General features: G+C 41.4%; 1 protein-coding gene across 1 annotated transcript in view; it reads left to right on the top strand.

Moving 5' to 3' along the window:
• nrg3b (neuregulin 3b) overlaps positions 1–14,495 on the top strand; it is a 173,161-nt gene extending 158,666 nt beyond the window's left edge. The window contains 4 exon segments of the mRNA XM_063892699.1: positions 5,106–5,215; positions 9,683–9,865; positions 13,242–13,795; positions 13,798–14,495. Of these exon segments, the coding sequence (XP_063748769.1) occupies positions 5,106–5,215; positions 9,683–9,865; positions 13,242–13,795; positions 13,798–13,994 (1,044 nt within the window). The 3' untranslated portion in view covers positions 13,995–14,495.
• Positions 14,496–18,290: the final 3,795 nt, after the last annotated feature.

The raw sequence follows: 18,290 nt of genomic DNA, 5'->3' as shown, positions 1-18,290 counted from the left end.
ATGGCATGGTGTGGACATGAAAGAGAAAGTGTCTTGAAATTAATTAAAAGCCGCCACCGCCACTGCAGAGAGAACTGACCCAGACTCTCACAGCAGAGCAGGTGGAGGATGTAGATGGCTCTGATAATGCTGATCTCTCCACAGAATCCCAAGGTAATTGCAGCCTAATGCACACTTATAAAGATCTCATCCAAAGAGTGCAATCGCCATAACACATTAGCACTTCCCTGAATGCACCCTCTATGTTGCGTGTGAGGGAAAATGCTCAGTTATTACAAGGATGCTTTTTTCTTCGTTATAAGATCCTATTTGTTGTTTTTGAGATCCAGTGTGCATCTTTTCTCTCATTGTTTGAGGAAGTTATACGCACCACTGCTTTGCTATCGTATGTATGCATATGCTAATGTGCACCTGCTCTATAAAGATGTGGAAATCTCCAGGTGTCACAGACCCTCACAAATTGCCAGAACATAAATAAATACTTCACAGCTTCTACAATTTGCATGACTCTCACTTAAAGGTCCCCACTAATGCAAAATGCATTTTTTGTGTCCCGGTGTGTAAGTAGACTCACAAAGTCTTAGAAAATACAACCCTCTCTCTTTTCCTCCTCACCCACATCTCTAAAAAGGGGGGTACAAACGAGCTGATCCAGATTTGCTTTCCTTATGACGTAATAAGGAAAATGTGGGCTGGCTTTACAGTGAACTCACTTCCCACCCACGTGACACGTCCCAACCTATCGTCCCCAATATACAGTCGGCGAGCATAATCCCTTCCCGCAGCACCTCTGTGTGTCTGTGTATTCAGCAGGATGTCTGCAGGAGGGACTTAGAGTCGCTGTATATATAATGCATATAATGGCGTTTGTCTAGCAGTAAGAAAGAACATGTCAAGTTATGTGCTGTATCAGAAACAATGCGCAACGTGTATCAGTAGGTTCCGGTAGAAAACTCTCTTCAGAGAGGAGAGAGCTGCATGACGCTCCAAAGGGGCGTGGCCAGCTTCAGGTCCGCTCAAATTTAAAGCGACAGTCACAGAATCAGCACTTCAGGAACAGGGCTGAAATGGGGGGTTATGAGGCATGCTGCAATGGGTGATCTGTTTGGTCTTTTGAGCAAAACACTTCACATACATGTTTTGTATAGATATCGCCCTACAATATATTGTTGAAGTATAGCATGATTGGGGACCATTAAATATGTATTGTGCAGGCAGGGAGTTAGCATACTTTACTGGATTCAGCACAGAGGGTGGTCTGCCTATTTGATAACAGTCACATTTATCTTAGACACAGTTGTATTTGTTGCTGCATGAATGTCCTCATTCAGGTTCAGCCTTGTTCAGCCATTTATGAGTTGCCAAATGTATTCTTACTGACACTGTTAAATAATTCAACAGAGTGTACTGTCCTCCACCAAAACAAACAGCCCTCGAGATCGCTATCAGGGTGACAATGCAAATTATGGCTTTTAGCAGGTGACACAACATACAGTTACAACATTGTAAATTAAAGTTCTAGTTGTTAGGTAACTGATGTTATGACAAATACAAATACTTTCATAAGAATCGCAGGATGAAACCCTCTTTATTTGTCACATACATGCACACAGTAGAGCACACACCCAACCCATCCCAGTACTAGAAGCAGTGGGCAGCTACCGTGCACCGCCCGGGGAGCAATGGGGAGGGGGGATTGGAGGTGTCCGGTGCCTTGCTCAAGGGCACCACAGCAGGGCCCAGGAGGTGAACTGGGACCTCTCTAAGTAGCAGTCCACTTTCCATATTAGTATATGGAAAGTACATACTCTGTTTGGGGACTTGAACCGGCGACCCTACGTTTCCCAGTCCAAGCCCCTAGTGACTGAGCCACTGCTGGGCATAATAAGAAATGCACATGATTTTCTGCACAGATATACTCCTAACAAAAACCTTCCACTGACGCCAAACCAGCCACAGCCCATGCGAGCCAAGTTTGATGTATTTTGGCCAGACGCATGCTTATTGTCCCGTTGCACAATACCAGCCTATTATATTAACACCATGGCTCTGAGAAGACGGTGGCAGGATTGTATAAGGGCTCAGCATGCATTGAAACACCGTATCGAGCCACGAAGTGCTTTCAGAGTCGGACACACAGATGTAGCCAGGTGGAAGACGAAAATAAAAGACAGTAATAACACCCCAACAGAGAAACACAAGCTATAATAGAACAGTGTGAGGGAAGCTTAAGGTGGGACGTGAAAGATGACTGGCTATAAACACCCAGGAGGGGGCCGTTGCTGCAAAGACCGAGGAAAGATTAACAAGTGAAACCCATTTTTCCTCACATTTGACACAGCAACCCCAGACCACTGCTTCTGTCACCCACTCCCAACCATGTAGGCGAAAGGACAAGTGCTGTGGGTGGTGCAGTTCTACAAGTTCTCTGGGTTTTTTTAAAACGCTAATTTAGACTGACAAAATGTTTTTTTAAAAAACACTACAGAGAAGAACAGAACACAGTGTTCAAAGAGACTCAAAACATTTGCTGCATAACTACCCTCCATCAGAACACAGTGGTTTTCTTCTGAGGCTGTAAGGAGGAGGATGAGGGCAGCGAGCCATGAACAACAGGCTGGCTCTGTCGAGGAAGGTGCAGAGGGGAGGATGAAACTAAAGACCATTTGAGTGTCTTCCACACCCCTCTATGATAAACTGATGTGCTACTCCAGTATCTTTAACCTCCCCAAAAAATATGTGCACTCCCTGAGCTCAGGCGCTGTAAACTAAGACCTTTTCCCTCAAGGTGTGCAAAGAAGCAACGCATAGACTTACATGCTGACATCATTTTTACACAATGCTTCCTGCAGCTACGTCTAAACCTACTCAGGTTACAAAACTTATGGCAATTTTTGCAATGTATCTATTATATGTTTACTTTGCAGCCATGAACTATACATTAACGCCTGAGTTCTCTGCCTACCTGCCCTGCCTCATGCAGCATTTGAGCATGTTTGAATGAGGCTGTACCATCTGTCACCACAAATACTTACACATATTTACACATCTGGGAGTATTCCAGTGCAACATATGTTCCCTCCATCTGTACATCTGATCTTAAATAGCCATTTTAATTGCACACGCTCCTCCACTTAACTGTATAGGCAGCCATGCAAACAGATTCATATATGAGTCATATAGGTTAGGATAACTTGTAAAGAACTTTTAAGAAAAATTGGATAGTTAAACAACTCTGAATGCTACTTAGAGTTGTTTTAGCAACATCTCTGTGGCCTAGGAGTGTACCTCAAATCAAAAGAGATAGGGTATGCCCCTATGAGACACACTGCACCGATACAGACATGCACCAACATGAAGGAATAGGGGCACACATGCTGAAGGACAAGACTAGAAGAACTCAATTCCCTTCAGCCGGAAGCTGGAAGTAACTAACTAGCGTCACTCTAAGAAGAGACTGGGTCACCCTCAGGAATGACGTAAGGCTTTATGAATACTTTATGGGCTCATAGAATGGTAAAGGCCCTAGAAAAAAGCATTGTGTACCAAAATCCACAGAAATAGGACTTTAGAATATTTTAATCAAAGCTCTTGGGTTCCAGGAGGCTTTGTTCTGTTAGACCAAAGTCAGTTTTACACTCTGAGGTCATCTGATACAACACATGAATTTCAGTACACCAAGAAAGCACACATACTTAGAAACCAAAGGCTTTTTAAATGTTATTTGTGAATAGAAGAATGTAGCTAAGCACAATATAATTTTAGGTATTGAAATGAAAAGGTTTTAATAAACAAGCGTTGGAGATTAACTGCTATCCTTTTGAATATTTAATTATGTGGAAGTATCAAATATGAATATGAAGTTTGTGTGTATGAAACATGTCTGTTGAAAAAGTTGGTTTCAAAAGAAATCTGAAGGCCCTTCCCATTATGCCGAGTTCTAGACCTGTGATTTGATAGTAATCCAAGGAGGATCAATGCTGCTCTCAATGCATTGGTTTGCCATTCTCCTTATGTAGTTGATAGTCACCATATTGATAGATTTTTCCTCTGTTTCTGTCAGGCTCCTTTTTTTCCCCTTGGTTCTCCTTGAAATAAATCTCCGTTGCGCTGTGGTTATCCAAAGCTTTCACAATTGGAATAAAACAAGACAAAAGTGAGATAGGAGGGAACAAGTGAAATGGGTTATGCCACACAGGTCTGCCATTGTCTGCCACAAGCTATTTATTTTATCCCTGGACAGAGATATCCTCCTCTGGGAAAGTTTGCCTCGGTAATTGTTCCAGAAAGTGAGGCGTTCTCCACCTGCAGGGTATATGAGAGGGTGGCCAGAAATGATCCCATTTTCTTGCACAACTTGTCAACAGCAGTAACAGCTCCCTCTGGGAGTCAGGGGTGTATGGGAGAAACAGAGGCTTATCAGGCATGGGACCCCTGAACTGGCTCTAAGTCACATGCTTTAATGATGTAAAACCAGAGAGAAAGAAAGGGCAGCATAGGAAATATTGTAACTGGAATAACAGAATTATCTGATGACTTAGTGTCTCAGAGGGGGGCTCTAGGGGCCAGTGTTGCTGTGCCAGTGCGCTGTCTGGGGCCCTTTTGTGAGATACTGGTGTTCATTTTGATAAAAATAAAGGGAAAGAATCGAGGGGCAAAATTCTTTAGGAACCCATTAATGTAATCTTATGTGGGATTAATTCTTTAGTGTGGCAGGAGTGCTATGAGGGCCATGCTGGAGTTTATTCACCAAGCGTCCCCTCTTAATCTGCAGTTTAAAATGTAAAGTGTAATTAAAGACACTCTGCCTCACGGAGGGGGGAGAACATTCTGACTGGGGACTTAAACCTGAGTGGGGACTCGCTGTTAAGCCACATGCATATCCCAAGCATTATGTATTATACCCACAGCTTATATTCTTTGTTGACTTACATAATCGCTTACACTTGACTGTTTTGTTGTTGATTATGATCTTTACAACAAATGAATCCAGTTACAATAAAGAAACTAAATGTCTGTCACATAGCTTGACGATAATTCATCCTGAAGCCACAATTACCATGTTTTATTACTTACCGATGTACCATCCGTCTTCATTCTTGCAGGGATGCAGTTCTCATGGATCGTCCGTTAAGGGCAGCAGCGTGGCACCAGGCACATCGACAGCAGCCCCCCCTCTTCTCAGCAGAGCTCTGTCTAAAGGGAAACGCTTCAGGTGACATGTGGCATCCTCTTATTTCCTCTTTCATACCTTTCCCTAAATCGAGTTGCAAGAGGCAGCCAAGTGAGAGATGTAATCATCCAGCAACATGGGAGGAAATACCGATCAAATTATAAACAGATCATTTGTTGAATTGGTGATTTATGGTGATTATAATTATGAGCACCTCTATTAATATACATCTTGGATACATTGCATAGCTTTGTCTGTGTGCATATCCTTAGACAGAATCACAATGTTTTATAGAAGGATTATTGGTTTAGCAGGCTTAATTACATTTATATTAGATTCTTTCAATATAGTTGGAAAAGAAGACGTCTTTATTGACATGGCGGGTAGAGAAAATTATGCAAAGTCATTAAATGTGTGCTCAGGCAAATTCGTAATTGACTTCTTGCAGACTGATAGGGAAGAGGAGACAGAGACGAAGTGCTTTTGAATTTGCGAGTGAAGTTAAACATTGATCAGACACATTTTCTCTCATGCTATCCTTTAAATGACAGCAAAAGTCAACCCAATTGACAGCACTTTGCGGGGAGGAATCTCATTTACGTTTGCGATCACAACAGTGAGAATCAATGGCTGTCATTTCGAATCCTTAGAAGAGAGGGATGTGTAAAGCGTGCTTCAGTAGCCCTACACATATCTGGGATGTTTTCAGAGAAAACGTATTTGCTTTGATGACATGTGTGCAGGCACAATTTGACTGTTAATGACATTCAGTCACACAGCATGCAAGAGGTCGTTACTCAAAAATGTATTTCCCTTAGCACCAATTACACTAATTTTTAGTAGATTGTTAATTGATTGCTGGTAAATGTCGACCTATCATTCATTATGGCTGTTTTAGAAAGCATTGGAAGCATTTCTAGTTTACAGCTGCAACTTTTCAGAGAACGAAAGGCTCCACACATGTATTTAAGGTCTTATTACTAGCTGGGTGTGCTATATAAGCTTTCAGAACTATGTTGGGAGAACATATACAGTACAGGATACACAGTGATTAGAGACAGCGCTGTTTGCAGAGAGAGGAGGTGGTGCTTGTGTGTGCAGGCACGGGGGGATTTCAGATGTCTGTAGTCGACTGTGATGACAACTTTCGTGAAGCCTCCTCAGATGTGGCAGTTGTTCTCTGTTTTAATGGGCTGCTGCTGTGTCCAAAAGGTTGTCATGTGTGGCTGCAGGGATGGTGCTGGCTTTTTAATCTCCAGAGTTTCATGCAGGTGCTTCACGGAGAGCAGCTGACAGTCAATCATCTGTTCAGCTTGTTCTCAGAACAGGACGAGGCAGGGGAGAACTATACTGTGATGGATGATGTTGGGATCCTTTCAGCTATTGACCTGAGAAAAGAGGACCACATTTTGAGCTATCAGAAGATATGCCCTAAATTGCATGTCAATATAGCAGATCAATATCGCTGCAAAAAGTTATGTATCCCAGGAGTTGTAACGGGGTATGAGCATGTGCAGATTGATTCACATGCTTGGATGTGAAGTAAATGTGTTGAACTGGGATTTGGCCTAAACTATTTAGACATCATATACAGACTGTCTGTTGGGATGCACTTAGTTATAGGGGCGCTTGGAGCTTAACGCTTATCAAAGAACGCTAACACGCTTAAAATTATGATGCTAGAGTGCTGATGTTTAGCAGATTTAAAGTTGACTGTGTTCACTACCCAATTGAGACTGTAAGCATGCTAATTAGAGCTAAACAGAAATAACTTCTAAGGCCAATGGGGCCTTCACAAACTGGCCCCTACCTATCTGGCTGACCTCCTTCAGGAGTACACCCCTTCTTGCTCCCTCCGCTCTTCCTCTGCTGGCCTGCTAACCGTCCCCATCCCACGCCTAGTCACCATGTGTGCTCTGGCTTTAAGCTTGACAGTTTTGACAGTCAGACACAATCACCACATTCAAGTCCCACCTCAAAATCAGCCTTCTCACTGTAGTGCTACATGTTTCCCTACATGTTCCCTGTTACTGTCCTTTTGTACTGTTTTAAACCTTTCTTTAGAATATTTTATGAATTGTAAGATGATCTAGATCTAGATATTTATGATGGAGAGAGTGTTGATATTGCTGTAAGAGAGAAGCATGGCACCAAAAATAAGAAAAGTTAAGGATTTTCAGCACTGAACATTGACTGCATTTGCACAATTTCATGGTACTAGATATTATCGGGGGTAGCCATCATCATAAGACAAAGCACTGTTTGTGAATGAGGCCCATTGTATGTAAACAAAAATGTCATTGCAATCCATCCAGTGGTTGTTGAGATTTTTTCACTCTGGACCAAAGTCTGACTTTTCTGGCACCATTTTTCTGGCATTTATGAATTTACACGTTCTATATCGAATAGTTCTTGTTCGAACCAATCATCTCCAATTTTGGTGAGTACTGAATGAAATAGCCAGTACTACTCACTGTTTTCAGTCTGTTCTCAAGCATATTTCTGACTTGCATTGCCAGCAAAAATCTGATGGAAATAGCACCGTCTAAGTCAATGCATAATCACCGACTGCCAACACTCAATCAATGTTTTCATTTGTGCTATTGTTGCCTTTGATAAATCATTACGTTTATATTGTCTTGATTGGATTATGAGGAAATTGTAGGCTGATCAATGTGCACAAATTGAGTCAGTGAGCATGAATTTTTAACATGCTGACATTAGTGCTGCATGTGGAAAAGGGTTTTACTTTTGACACATGACGTCAACCTCCATATCCCAGTCTTTTCCGTCCACAAAAAAGGCACAAACAGAAGAACTAATTATAATTGTTGCTGTATAACTCTAGCAAAACCCATTTAACATCAGGGGTTGTACATTTTTTTTGTGAATGGAGATAAGCCGCAGCCTTTTAATTTCAGACCTTTAACATTTGACTTTCAATAATTACAACCGCCTGGTGATATAATTCACAAAAACATATTTGATTTTTCCAGCTTTCGGTTAATCCTAATTAAAAAAATCTCCATACTAATAGCCCCAAAAAGATGACATAATTCAGCTTTATTCATATCAACTTTTTACAACATCAGACGATGCATACGCTAACGCTGGCAAACTCTAGATCCGACATTAGCCATGCTTATTGTTCCACAGACACGGGAATTTGGAAATTATTATTATAACTGAATAATTTTTCCACAGCGTTGCAGTAAGCTTTTAATTGATAACCAGTCGTCTACTGGACTGCTTAGTTCGCTGCATGAATTAAAAGCATTGTGGCAGTTCAGGTAAAGGACAAGCTAGAAAATATTTGGACAATTTGATTCAAATGTAAACACAGTCATCTTCATACTAAACTCACCCAATGAACTGACCTATTGCTCACAAAAGCAGGTGATGAAAAAGGTTTCCACGGTGCTGAAGTTTATATAAAAAATGATCTACATCTGTATTTCATAATCCCACACTTTCTGTGGGAGATGTTTTTCTCTTGCTATGCTTACACATGAGATTGTAATATAGTGAAGTATAAGTTAGATTCACATTTGATGTCATGGATTTAATGTGCAGGGATGTGCTTTGAAGTCGACCACCTGCTGCCTGCAGAACAATTTAAAAACAGTGTGCTTCGGCAGGAAGAAAAGGTTGAAAAGAGGGTAGCAGGATGTAGATTTTTTTTCTCGTTGAGAGTCGAAATGTGCCCTTGCATATTTCTACAACTATGTTGAATCAAACAGGCAGGTCACAAAAAGAAACATTTGAGCAGTGTTCCAAATGTACTTTTAGCTATTCAAGCTTTGCGGCTCTGCAGATGCCAATGTTGGTTGTTCATGGTCATTCAGGCTCCCCAAAGGATGAATGATTAACGTCTTTCTCTTACTTTTCTCCTCTAAAGCTCCCATGAGGTTTACATATGTATCTTGTGGTATAAATAATGTCAAAAGAGGATTCATTGCAATGACTTTGGTCCTATTTTGACTTCTAGCGCCATCACCAGGTCAAAATGTCCCCAATTCTTTGGTTTATGATCAAACACATTATTTGCAAAACTAACTGAGACTTCAATGAGCTCCATCTTTGCTTTATTTTTCTTTTTAATTAACAAATGATATTATGCTAACAGGCTCAACTGATGAACATAGTGAATCATGCCTGCTAATCATCATCATGTTAGCATTGTCACTGTGTAATTTTCACTGCTTACTGGTGAATTATTATTCTTTTCACAGCCCAATTCTAATGTTTAGACTTCAATACTAAGGTCATGAATGCACTGAGTCAATTAAGTGTGGAATATGAGGCTTTTTTCCCTCTCAAAACCTAACATCAAACAGCAACGTCCATCCAGTCCAGTCAATTATACATCAATGAACACAGTAGATGAGATAGATTTGATACACTAAATGAATTAGTAAGTGCTGTTTGATTTTATGAAACTTTATAAAGTAGTGTGTTAACTCTGTAATATTCACCTTTCTCTTCTTGCTTCTGTCATTGTGGTTACAGGAGTAGCTCCCTTTCTCTGAGTCCTGCCCGACAACGGAGAGAGAGTAACTATTTCAGGACCCCGCCCGTTTCCAGAGGAAAACATAAAATATCGACCAATCTCATTGATGGATCCCGAGCGGCTGGTCACGTCTACAAACACTTGCAGGAGGATGAGTCAACGGACATTGAGTTCATAAGAAGGTGACGTTTTGTCTTTCTTTTTGTTAGTTTTGTCATTTTTGTTATATCCTCACTGAGGAAATGCTCTTTGGCCCTCTCTAAGCTGATGTCAAATAGCCAGTGTAGTGATACTGACCTCCCGGACTAACTGGGGTTAAGTTTGAGTGGCAGGAGGATAATTTGGGGGGAAAGGAGTTTATGACTGAAACGCTCAGAGTTCAAATCTAAGAACTGGCTTATGAAATCTGATCAAGGGAAATAAATGAGATCTGCTGTGCCCTCCTTCAACTGGGACTGTCACAATTAATTTTGAAAACACATTTGATCCGGACCGCTCAACAGTATCATGGAGACGGGGAAGTCCAACAAAGGAGTCTGTGTGTAATCCCTCCCTATACCAGCCATTGGGTTGTTGCTGTGAATGAAAATGTGTAATATCTACAGGGCTTTATCAGGGTTAAATGTGCAACAATGGCGCTAAAACTCATTACCAGATAATGCATAAGTTCAAAAGATTTCCAGAATGGCTTGATTTTAGATAATTATGAGCATTGCCGTGTATGTGGATGCTTCGTGGGTCACATATGAGCCATTCACAAGATAAATGTGGAGCCATGGGGTGACCGTAGCCTTGTAAAACAAGACTGCAATGAAAAATGCTTAATATCGGGCGTTGAGACATCTTGAGTTCTCCACATGCTCATCCTCATGTCGAGTGAGGACAGCGAGCTGCCCTATTTTCATGGCTATCACAAGTGAAGCATGTCTACTGGCGCTGTTTCAGGAAGCATTAAACCAGGGAACACTGTTGGCAGAGCCTTTTCTCAAAAGTTAGCTATCCGGGGGCTTAAAATAACTTACACGTTTTTTTTTACAGTCTTATAATGCTCACTGGCTTGGGTTCAAAAAGATAGCGTGATGTGAAATCCTTCGCCGACACATTTGTGATCAAAGAGCCATGTTCACCCCGTGTCCTCAAAGATGGAGGTGATCCGTGTGGAAACAAAGTATTTCACATTCAGTTAAAACTTTTCTTTTTGCCTACAGATGAATAAGATTGATTGTTAAGTAACATGCATGGCAGTTTGATAATGTTCATTGAAATGCTTGATTCCCTACATACAATAATACATAATGTCAAGCAGTCCCGCTGGCATACCCTCTCAAACAAGAAACACTACAAACATTGGATTCGTGTATTTTACAGATGCAGGAGAGAGCATCTTTAAGCCTGAGTAAGGCCGTCCTATTTAGCATATGACTCAGGAACAGCCTAATTTGCTGTCAGTGTGTGCGAATGAGCGATGGCACTGTTATCAGGAGTGTCTGTTGTTAAAGCAAAAGTGTCCCTCGTGCATTACACACACTAAGAAGTGTCTAGCAGTTCTTCAGTTCGTATCCCGTCCTGATTGAGCGCTACAGTGGCTCGTAAGATACACTGCAAGCTGCCAACCTCTTTATGTGACCTATTTCCATAATTTACATTTTTAAACAAAGCTCCATGGAGCTCAGCAGTTCTTTCAAATGGTTGTGCGGGGAGATCCTTCAGGAGCAGCTTCACACACACTTATGTGCACACACAGAATAGCAAATAAACAAACGACTACAGAAAGTAATGAGAATTGTTTGTTTTTCTTCAAATCACAGAGGCAGAATCTGTGAGCTTTAGGCAAGTTAACCTACCACAGTGTTTAGGAGATGAGATTAAATAAGAGGGCTCCTCATCTTCTTGGGGAGACGCTTGTACAGTTAAACAATTTTAGATCTTATTAGACATTGATAATTCCCTCACAGATCTGTCAGTCGAGTGTTATTTTCTGGCCTTCAGGAGGTTGAACTGACGTGTTTTTCGACTTACCATCCACACAACAAGCTACCAAGCTTACAGCCCCCTCCTCCTCCTCCTCCTCCTCCTCCTCCTCCTCCTCCTCCTCCTCCTCCTCCTTCTCCAGCCCCCACCTCTCCCTTGTTGCCATGGATACACACTCTCATCTCTGGAAATGAGAAATGGGAGTTGGAAAGGAGAGTGAGAGAACGAGAGGAGGGGGAAAGTGGAAAGAAGGGAGATTGTGCAGAGATGATGAGAGTGCAGCAGAGGAAAGATGGAGGCACAGAGTGCAGAAGAAAGTGTTTAGAAACGAGGAAACAACACAGCAAACAAACAAGAGGACATGTTTTCCATTTTGAGAAAAACACATCCCTGCAGAGGATTGTCAGTTTCATTATCCAGTGTCAAAACATATATTTACCCATTGCAGATAAGGACCGAATTGAAGGCAAATTTGCTATGGGAGTTATTTTTAGATGTGTTTTTGATCCGCCGGATTTACCTCCAGCTTGCATTCACCCTTCTAATAGTCAAGGGAGGAGAGGGAAAAGTAATTCAATTATTTAAACTTGGTTATGCTACAAACAGTCTCCGAAGGCTGACAATAAAACTGCCTGTCTCCTAAGGCTTTGTCGGGGTTACTCTAAATATGAATTGAGTATTCAGTAACAATAATAACTCTTGTGCACACTCGGTTCATACACAAACTCACCAACTCGACTCTGGAGTTTCCCTGCTCTTTCATACTGAACGTGATGCCTCTCACGCTTATGTTTCCTGATGACGTCCGGTAGCATCTTCATGCCAAATACCTCTTTCCATCTGGACAAAACACCCTATAATATCAGTGACACTTGGCTTTCATTTCCGGGACTCATGCTCTGCAGTGGTAACAGTGTTTGTCGTTCCCAGATCAATATACTGTAACTGCTGATCATAACAGAAAAAATTCTATTAAATTGAAAGAAACATAATAAAAGTCATCATTCTTTCGACTGTTCCTACTATCCCCGACTCTGGTTTGAAAGTCTTAAAGAGAGACTTAATAAAAAACACGAAAAAAGTCAATCTCCTATTCTAGCAGATTTTCACTGTGTTTAAAAAGCTTGTGCTTATTTCGGTGGAAAAAGGGTCAATGTGTGTTCTGTGAAATTATATATCCAAAATTAGAACACACATGTTCAAGAACACAATTTTTTTTCCCAAACACTCCCACAGACTGGGGTCAGGAATTCAGCAGCTGTGTTGCTAAAGCTTTAAATCTCTGATAAGGCAGTCATGAGAGAAAGGATTTTTCAGTTAAACATTCATGCGGGGACAATACAGACTGCTCATGCCGAGGATTATAAATAATTACACAAGATTATGAAAGAACAATACGTCAATAATCATTTGGTGGGAAATGGAATGGTGAAAAAGCACAAAAGAAGGGCAGCTTTATCTCTATTTTATATTCCTTACACTTGTCTCTCCCTTAGGAAATGAATGTCTCTGCCGAAAAGGTCACAATTTAAATGACTTGGTCCCTCTTTCTGACCCTGCCATTTCTGTTCTCTCCTCTGCCTAAAGGTGTGATTCTACGAGTGGAAAGGTCGGCCCCCTCCTCAGCAGGACTTCACTCTCCCACTTCGCAGCCAGAAAGGGATGGACCGAAGTTCCATGCACCCGTCTGGATAAGGGAACAACCTACCCTCCACCGACCCTGCTCACCCGTTCTGTGCCAATCATCCCTTCGCTCCAAGCATGTGACCTCGAGGCTGGGAATGTGGACACGAGTGGGCGGAACCAAGGGGGGCTTCTGAAGTGGCGTCCCGCACTGGTTGGAAAGACAACCATGCCCAAGAGCTCTTCTCCTTCTCCGTCCCTTGAGACTGTCGTTCTGGATCCTGTAGTTATGCCCCGCAGTGTTAGCCCTCCTGCCACCATCACCGTCACACTGGGGTCGGAAAAGAATCTCAGCTCCGCACAAACACCCTCCTCCGTTGAAATTACACTGGAAATAGCGCAGGAATTAAAACATAAAAGCCTTTCCAGCACCGTTAAAATGTCTGGGTCTCAAAGCGAGGTCTACCACGGTGGCATAAACACTCTCGAGGCCGGAGCTGTGCAGGAGTCAGGAGGAAAAGTGTTCAATATCAAGCCAGAGTTCTGCACACAGGCAGTGGAACCAGAGCTTTGAAGGCAGCAGGCCAAAGAGAAACCCAGGGCCGGTGCCAAGGTCAGACGTCCCTTATGTACGGAGGCGCAAACAACTCCCTGGCCACCAAAGGACCCAGCTGCGGAGGAATGGGAAATGCTTATGCCAAGCCCTCTGCAAGCTGATTGGATTAACTCTGTAAAGCTTCAAAAACACTGTTTCCAATAACTGTATACCTTTGCTGGTGGCACAGGATGGTTAGCAGGTGGCAGCATCTGTGTGGCCAAATGGACCAATAACAGATGGCCGACAATTTTAAAGCGAACACGAACAGATTAAACTGCAGACGGAAAAAATATTGACACTGCTAAAGACATGGAATTATAAAGAAACAAAGACAAACAAACACACATTGTGAATAAATGTGACTGAATAAGGTAAACAAAAACCGTGACTTGAGTGGGAGCTTGACTTAAACAGTGTATTGAAAAAAATGCCACTATTTAAAAGGAGCTTCTACTTAGAAACCAAAATAGTGTGTCATCTCTATGTTGTTTCTCTATTGTAAAGAAATGAAATTATATATGTCATGATATATGTCATATAGACGTATATATATTTGACATACAATTGTGACAAAATAAAGACTAAGATAAACAGTGTTAAATAAGGGCTTTGTTTATCTCAAATCATTTTTCATTTCATGAGGTAAAGAACGCCTTTGCTTGTGTTTTACAAATTGACATAACATTAACTGAATCAATGCACATTATTGTTGTTTATTTACCTCCATGGCAACAGGTAAAGATGCAAAAGGGAAGAGTGTCCCCTTTTATCTCATAATAGAACATTTAAAAAAGCAATGTATCCACAACGGCAAAATCTGAGCAGAGGATGGTAGTTAAAGGTTGGCAAAGGAACACTAACACTGTCTATGTGAAGGAAAGGTTTTTTCACTTTATACTTATTTCCCATGATGCACTTTAAACCGTATCCAAAGGCTATAAACACAAAGGGAGATTATGAGATGTGAGTTTCCTCCCTTTCAGGTTTGCAACGACTGCTGGCGAGGTAAGTTACACACGACTTACAAATGGGTATTATTGAGACTTCTTCATCACTACTCCACGGAATAAAACCATCTTGACTCCATAAGAAGGTTTTTATGAAGATTAAAATGAACTTCATTGATCTCCGAGGGGAAATTGTGCCAAGGCAGCTGCAAAGGGAAGATAAAATTACCATTAGGAGAAAAATATTTAGGATTCTAAATACGTTCTGTGACTAGGCAGAATTCACCACACAATATAAATTATTTTAAGAGGGACCGAGACATTGTATATTGTGGTTTTGCATTGCGGGCGTCTTTAAACAAGAAATGATAGTATGCTTAAAGACTCCATCCTCCGTATGGCTACGTCTAACATGTCGCCATACACTAGTAGTAGGCAGATGCAAAGTGATTTTGCATATTGCTCCTTAACTGCTGGATTGGTATATATAAAAAAGCAACCATTTGTTTATCTACAGTATAAACTTGAAAGGTGATATATCAAATCTTATTTCCACTTTCCCCCAGTAGCCAAAAAAGGCTGGATCTGATATTAACCTGTGAAAGCACATCATGAGACACTCATCCTGAACAGCACTGTACTCTTGTCTAAACTTGTAAACGGTGACGCAAAGATTTCTGTCAAATAACTCTTTTGAAAGTGTGTCACTAATGAGAGGCTATGATTTTAATATAAAGGGGTCAGTCTTTGATCACAGTTTGCAAGGAAACCCGGAAAAACACCTTTTGAAGCACTAGTCGAAGGATTGCTGACTATCTGGGCCAAGGAACCAGAGGAAAACCCGCCTGAAGCTACGGTGACTTTGTGAACTAGCACTGTTAATCAAGACACGGGAAATGAGAACACCGTGAATGAGCTACAACCAAAGTTCAGTCAATGGAACAATGACTTTCATCTCACATTGTTTCACATCATTTAGTCCTGTATTAGAAGTTCAATGCACATTTTCCAAGATGTAATCTTGAAAAGGGTTTCCCTAAATAAATTGGGAATATGTATTAACATGTACTCAAGATTGTAGAAATGTGAACAGTCTTAGGGGATTAGACCCCATCGTGATATGATTTATCTTTAGGGTAAAATATGAAACCCCCACTCCAGGGTCTACAAACTTGAGGATCTAGATATGGTGAGTAGTGGGTTTGTGATGAGCTTAACCTGGGCACTGGAGGTGGAGTGGTGGAGAAGAGTTGCAGCCATTTCTCTGAAAATGACAGCTGACGGCAAGAGAGAGGAGAACAGATTTAAAGTTTCGCTGCACAGCAATGATTGGCTGTTCTGGGGCAAAATGCAGTTGGTTGACTGAAAGAGTGACGCCCCTGATAAGCTCATTGGAGGCAGCTGGGCAAGTGAGAGAGAGAATGAATCAAGTAGGCAGTATTCCTGATTGAACTTGCTCTGAGCTTCATGTCAATGGAAACATTGAAATGGATTTTTAGCCCACGCCGAACAATTGTGGGTCTGTTTAGGGACAACATGAGTGGATGCTGATGACTTTGTGAGGGGGCGGCAACACACAAGCAAGGACAACAAAGAGGAAGATTCAAAAGTAAGTGTTTCTATTACCTGAAATGAGCCATGTTTGTTGGGGATGGGCCCTCTAGCCGTTTGATTAATCCTCATCGTTGTTGACTTATTTTTCTGAGGAATGTTACACACACACACACACGCACACACAACACTGCTCTCCCTCGGTTAGTGTGAGAGGACTACTAATGTGCCAGAGGTGCGAGGGGACAGTGAGGTGTTCCGCCAGATGGCATGAAGATTATGAGGCCAGCAGGCCAGTATGTGTAATGCAGCACAACCAGTGTGGATTTCTGCTAACATCTCTCAGGAGTTCGCCCCCCCCCCCCCTAGTGGCAATGTATTTTCCTGTAATGAAATATGGTTTGTTTGGTTTTGGTTGACGACTCAGCTGCCATGAGTACAGCACATTTATCAGTTCAAACAGGATCTCTTATTGTACAACCAACAAATCGACCAAAAACAATTACACATTACGCTAATCTTTCTGTGCACAATGTGGTGGGGCTTTTCTCTAACACTTGTTTTGATTTTCTTGCCATCAGGCCTGTCCAATAAATATTTCATCTCGCATCGAAAACAGTCAAAAGTACAAAGTTGCAGCATCTCTACCCGCTGTACTGTCCTGTGTGGGAGGAGAGGTCGGAATCTATCGGCATATACACAGAATAGCATAAGAGCAATGTTTTTTTAACAATGCTAGGGGCATGGCTCTAGGGATGGCAATGTCAGTTCTCACATAAGGTTGTTTGAATGAAAAGCCTCATCAACTATTGAAATGTTGTAAGAAAATTCATGCCCGCTAAGAATGAGTTGTAAAACTTCCCTTAACTTTTAATTAGGTCCCGTACCAAAGACACCAGCCTCAGTTACTTTAAGTCTTTCTGAGCATGTTAGCATTTCGATGTTAGCATCTAGCTGTAAGAACATGTTGTCCAGCTGCTAGCACGACTATAGGCCCATTTATTATGAAAGGAAAATATTATTTCCCAACCCTTGATCAAAAGCGAAGAGAGCATATAGAAATATCTAATACAGCAGTAGAGAGGATTCAATAGGAAATCAATCTTTTGTCTCCATTGTCTGGCCTTTTGTATAACTTCTTTTAACATAAGCGGTTTGTCCCTATATGACTCCTTACAATAGAAGACCTTCCTGTTTCAGTCAGAGAACCTTAAAGGACGTGACATTTAACATTGACAGTTTTGACAGCTGCTTTTTTTTCTTTTCTTTTTGCTGTCCTGGAATTATCTCACTACAACACCCCATAATACTTTTAGACATTTTACCTATGCAAAGAAGACGAGAAGTCATTTTCCTATTAGGACCACTTGCAGTATATAATAAACAATGTCCAGCAGTAGCATTAAGTCAATGGAGCAATGCATCGCTGCTTAACAACAATAGTCGATCTGCCCCCTCTTGCTACAATGTTGCCCAGACATTGTGGGCTAAAATCCATAAGCAAATGATTATTAATGACCAATAATATGAATTGCTCACCAGGCTGGCAACAAAGAGACTACATTCTGAGCAAAGGTGCACATATATATACACACACACACACACAGTATATATGATAATTTGGTTGCTATCCTTCTTATAAAGATTTAAAATACAACTCCAGACTAGGGCATGTCGTTGATTCTGTAAAACGTTCATACTGTCATTATTGGCATTCTGCTCTGGAGTGTCAATAAAGAACCAGCATGCATATGTTTTATGTGCTCTCTGGAACCACGGTGCAAAATCCCTATGCATTTTGAAACAAACTCAGATCATTAAGCATACCATCAGAGAATCATATATCCATGTTTTTAAGTTTGAGCTCACACTACCCAGCCCCTGACATATGGACGAGGGAGAACTAATTAAAACATC

Source organism: Eleginops maclovinus, chromosome 10, assembly GCF_036324505.1.
Source record: "Eleginops maclovinus isolate JMC-PN-2008 ecotype Puerto Natales chromosome 10, JC_Emac_rtc_rv5, whole genome shotgun sequence".
NCBI classification, from domain to species: Eukaryota; Metazoa; Chordata; class Actinopteri; order Perciformes; family Eleginopidae; genus Eleginops; species Eleginops maclovinus.
This window is presented reverse-complemented; position numbering and strand designations above follow the sequence as displayed.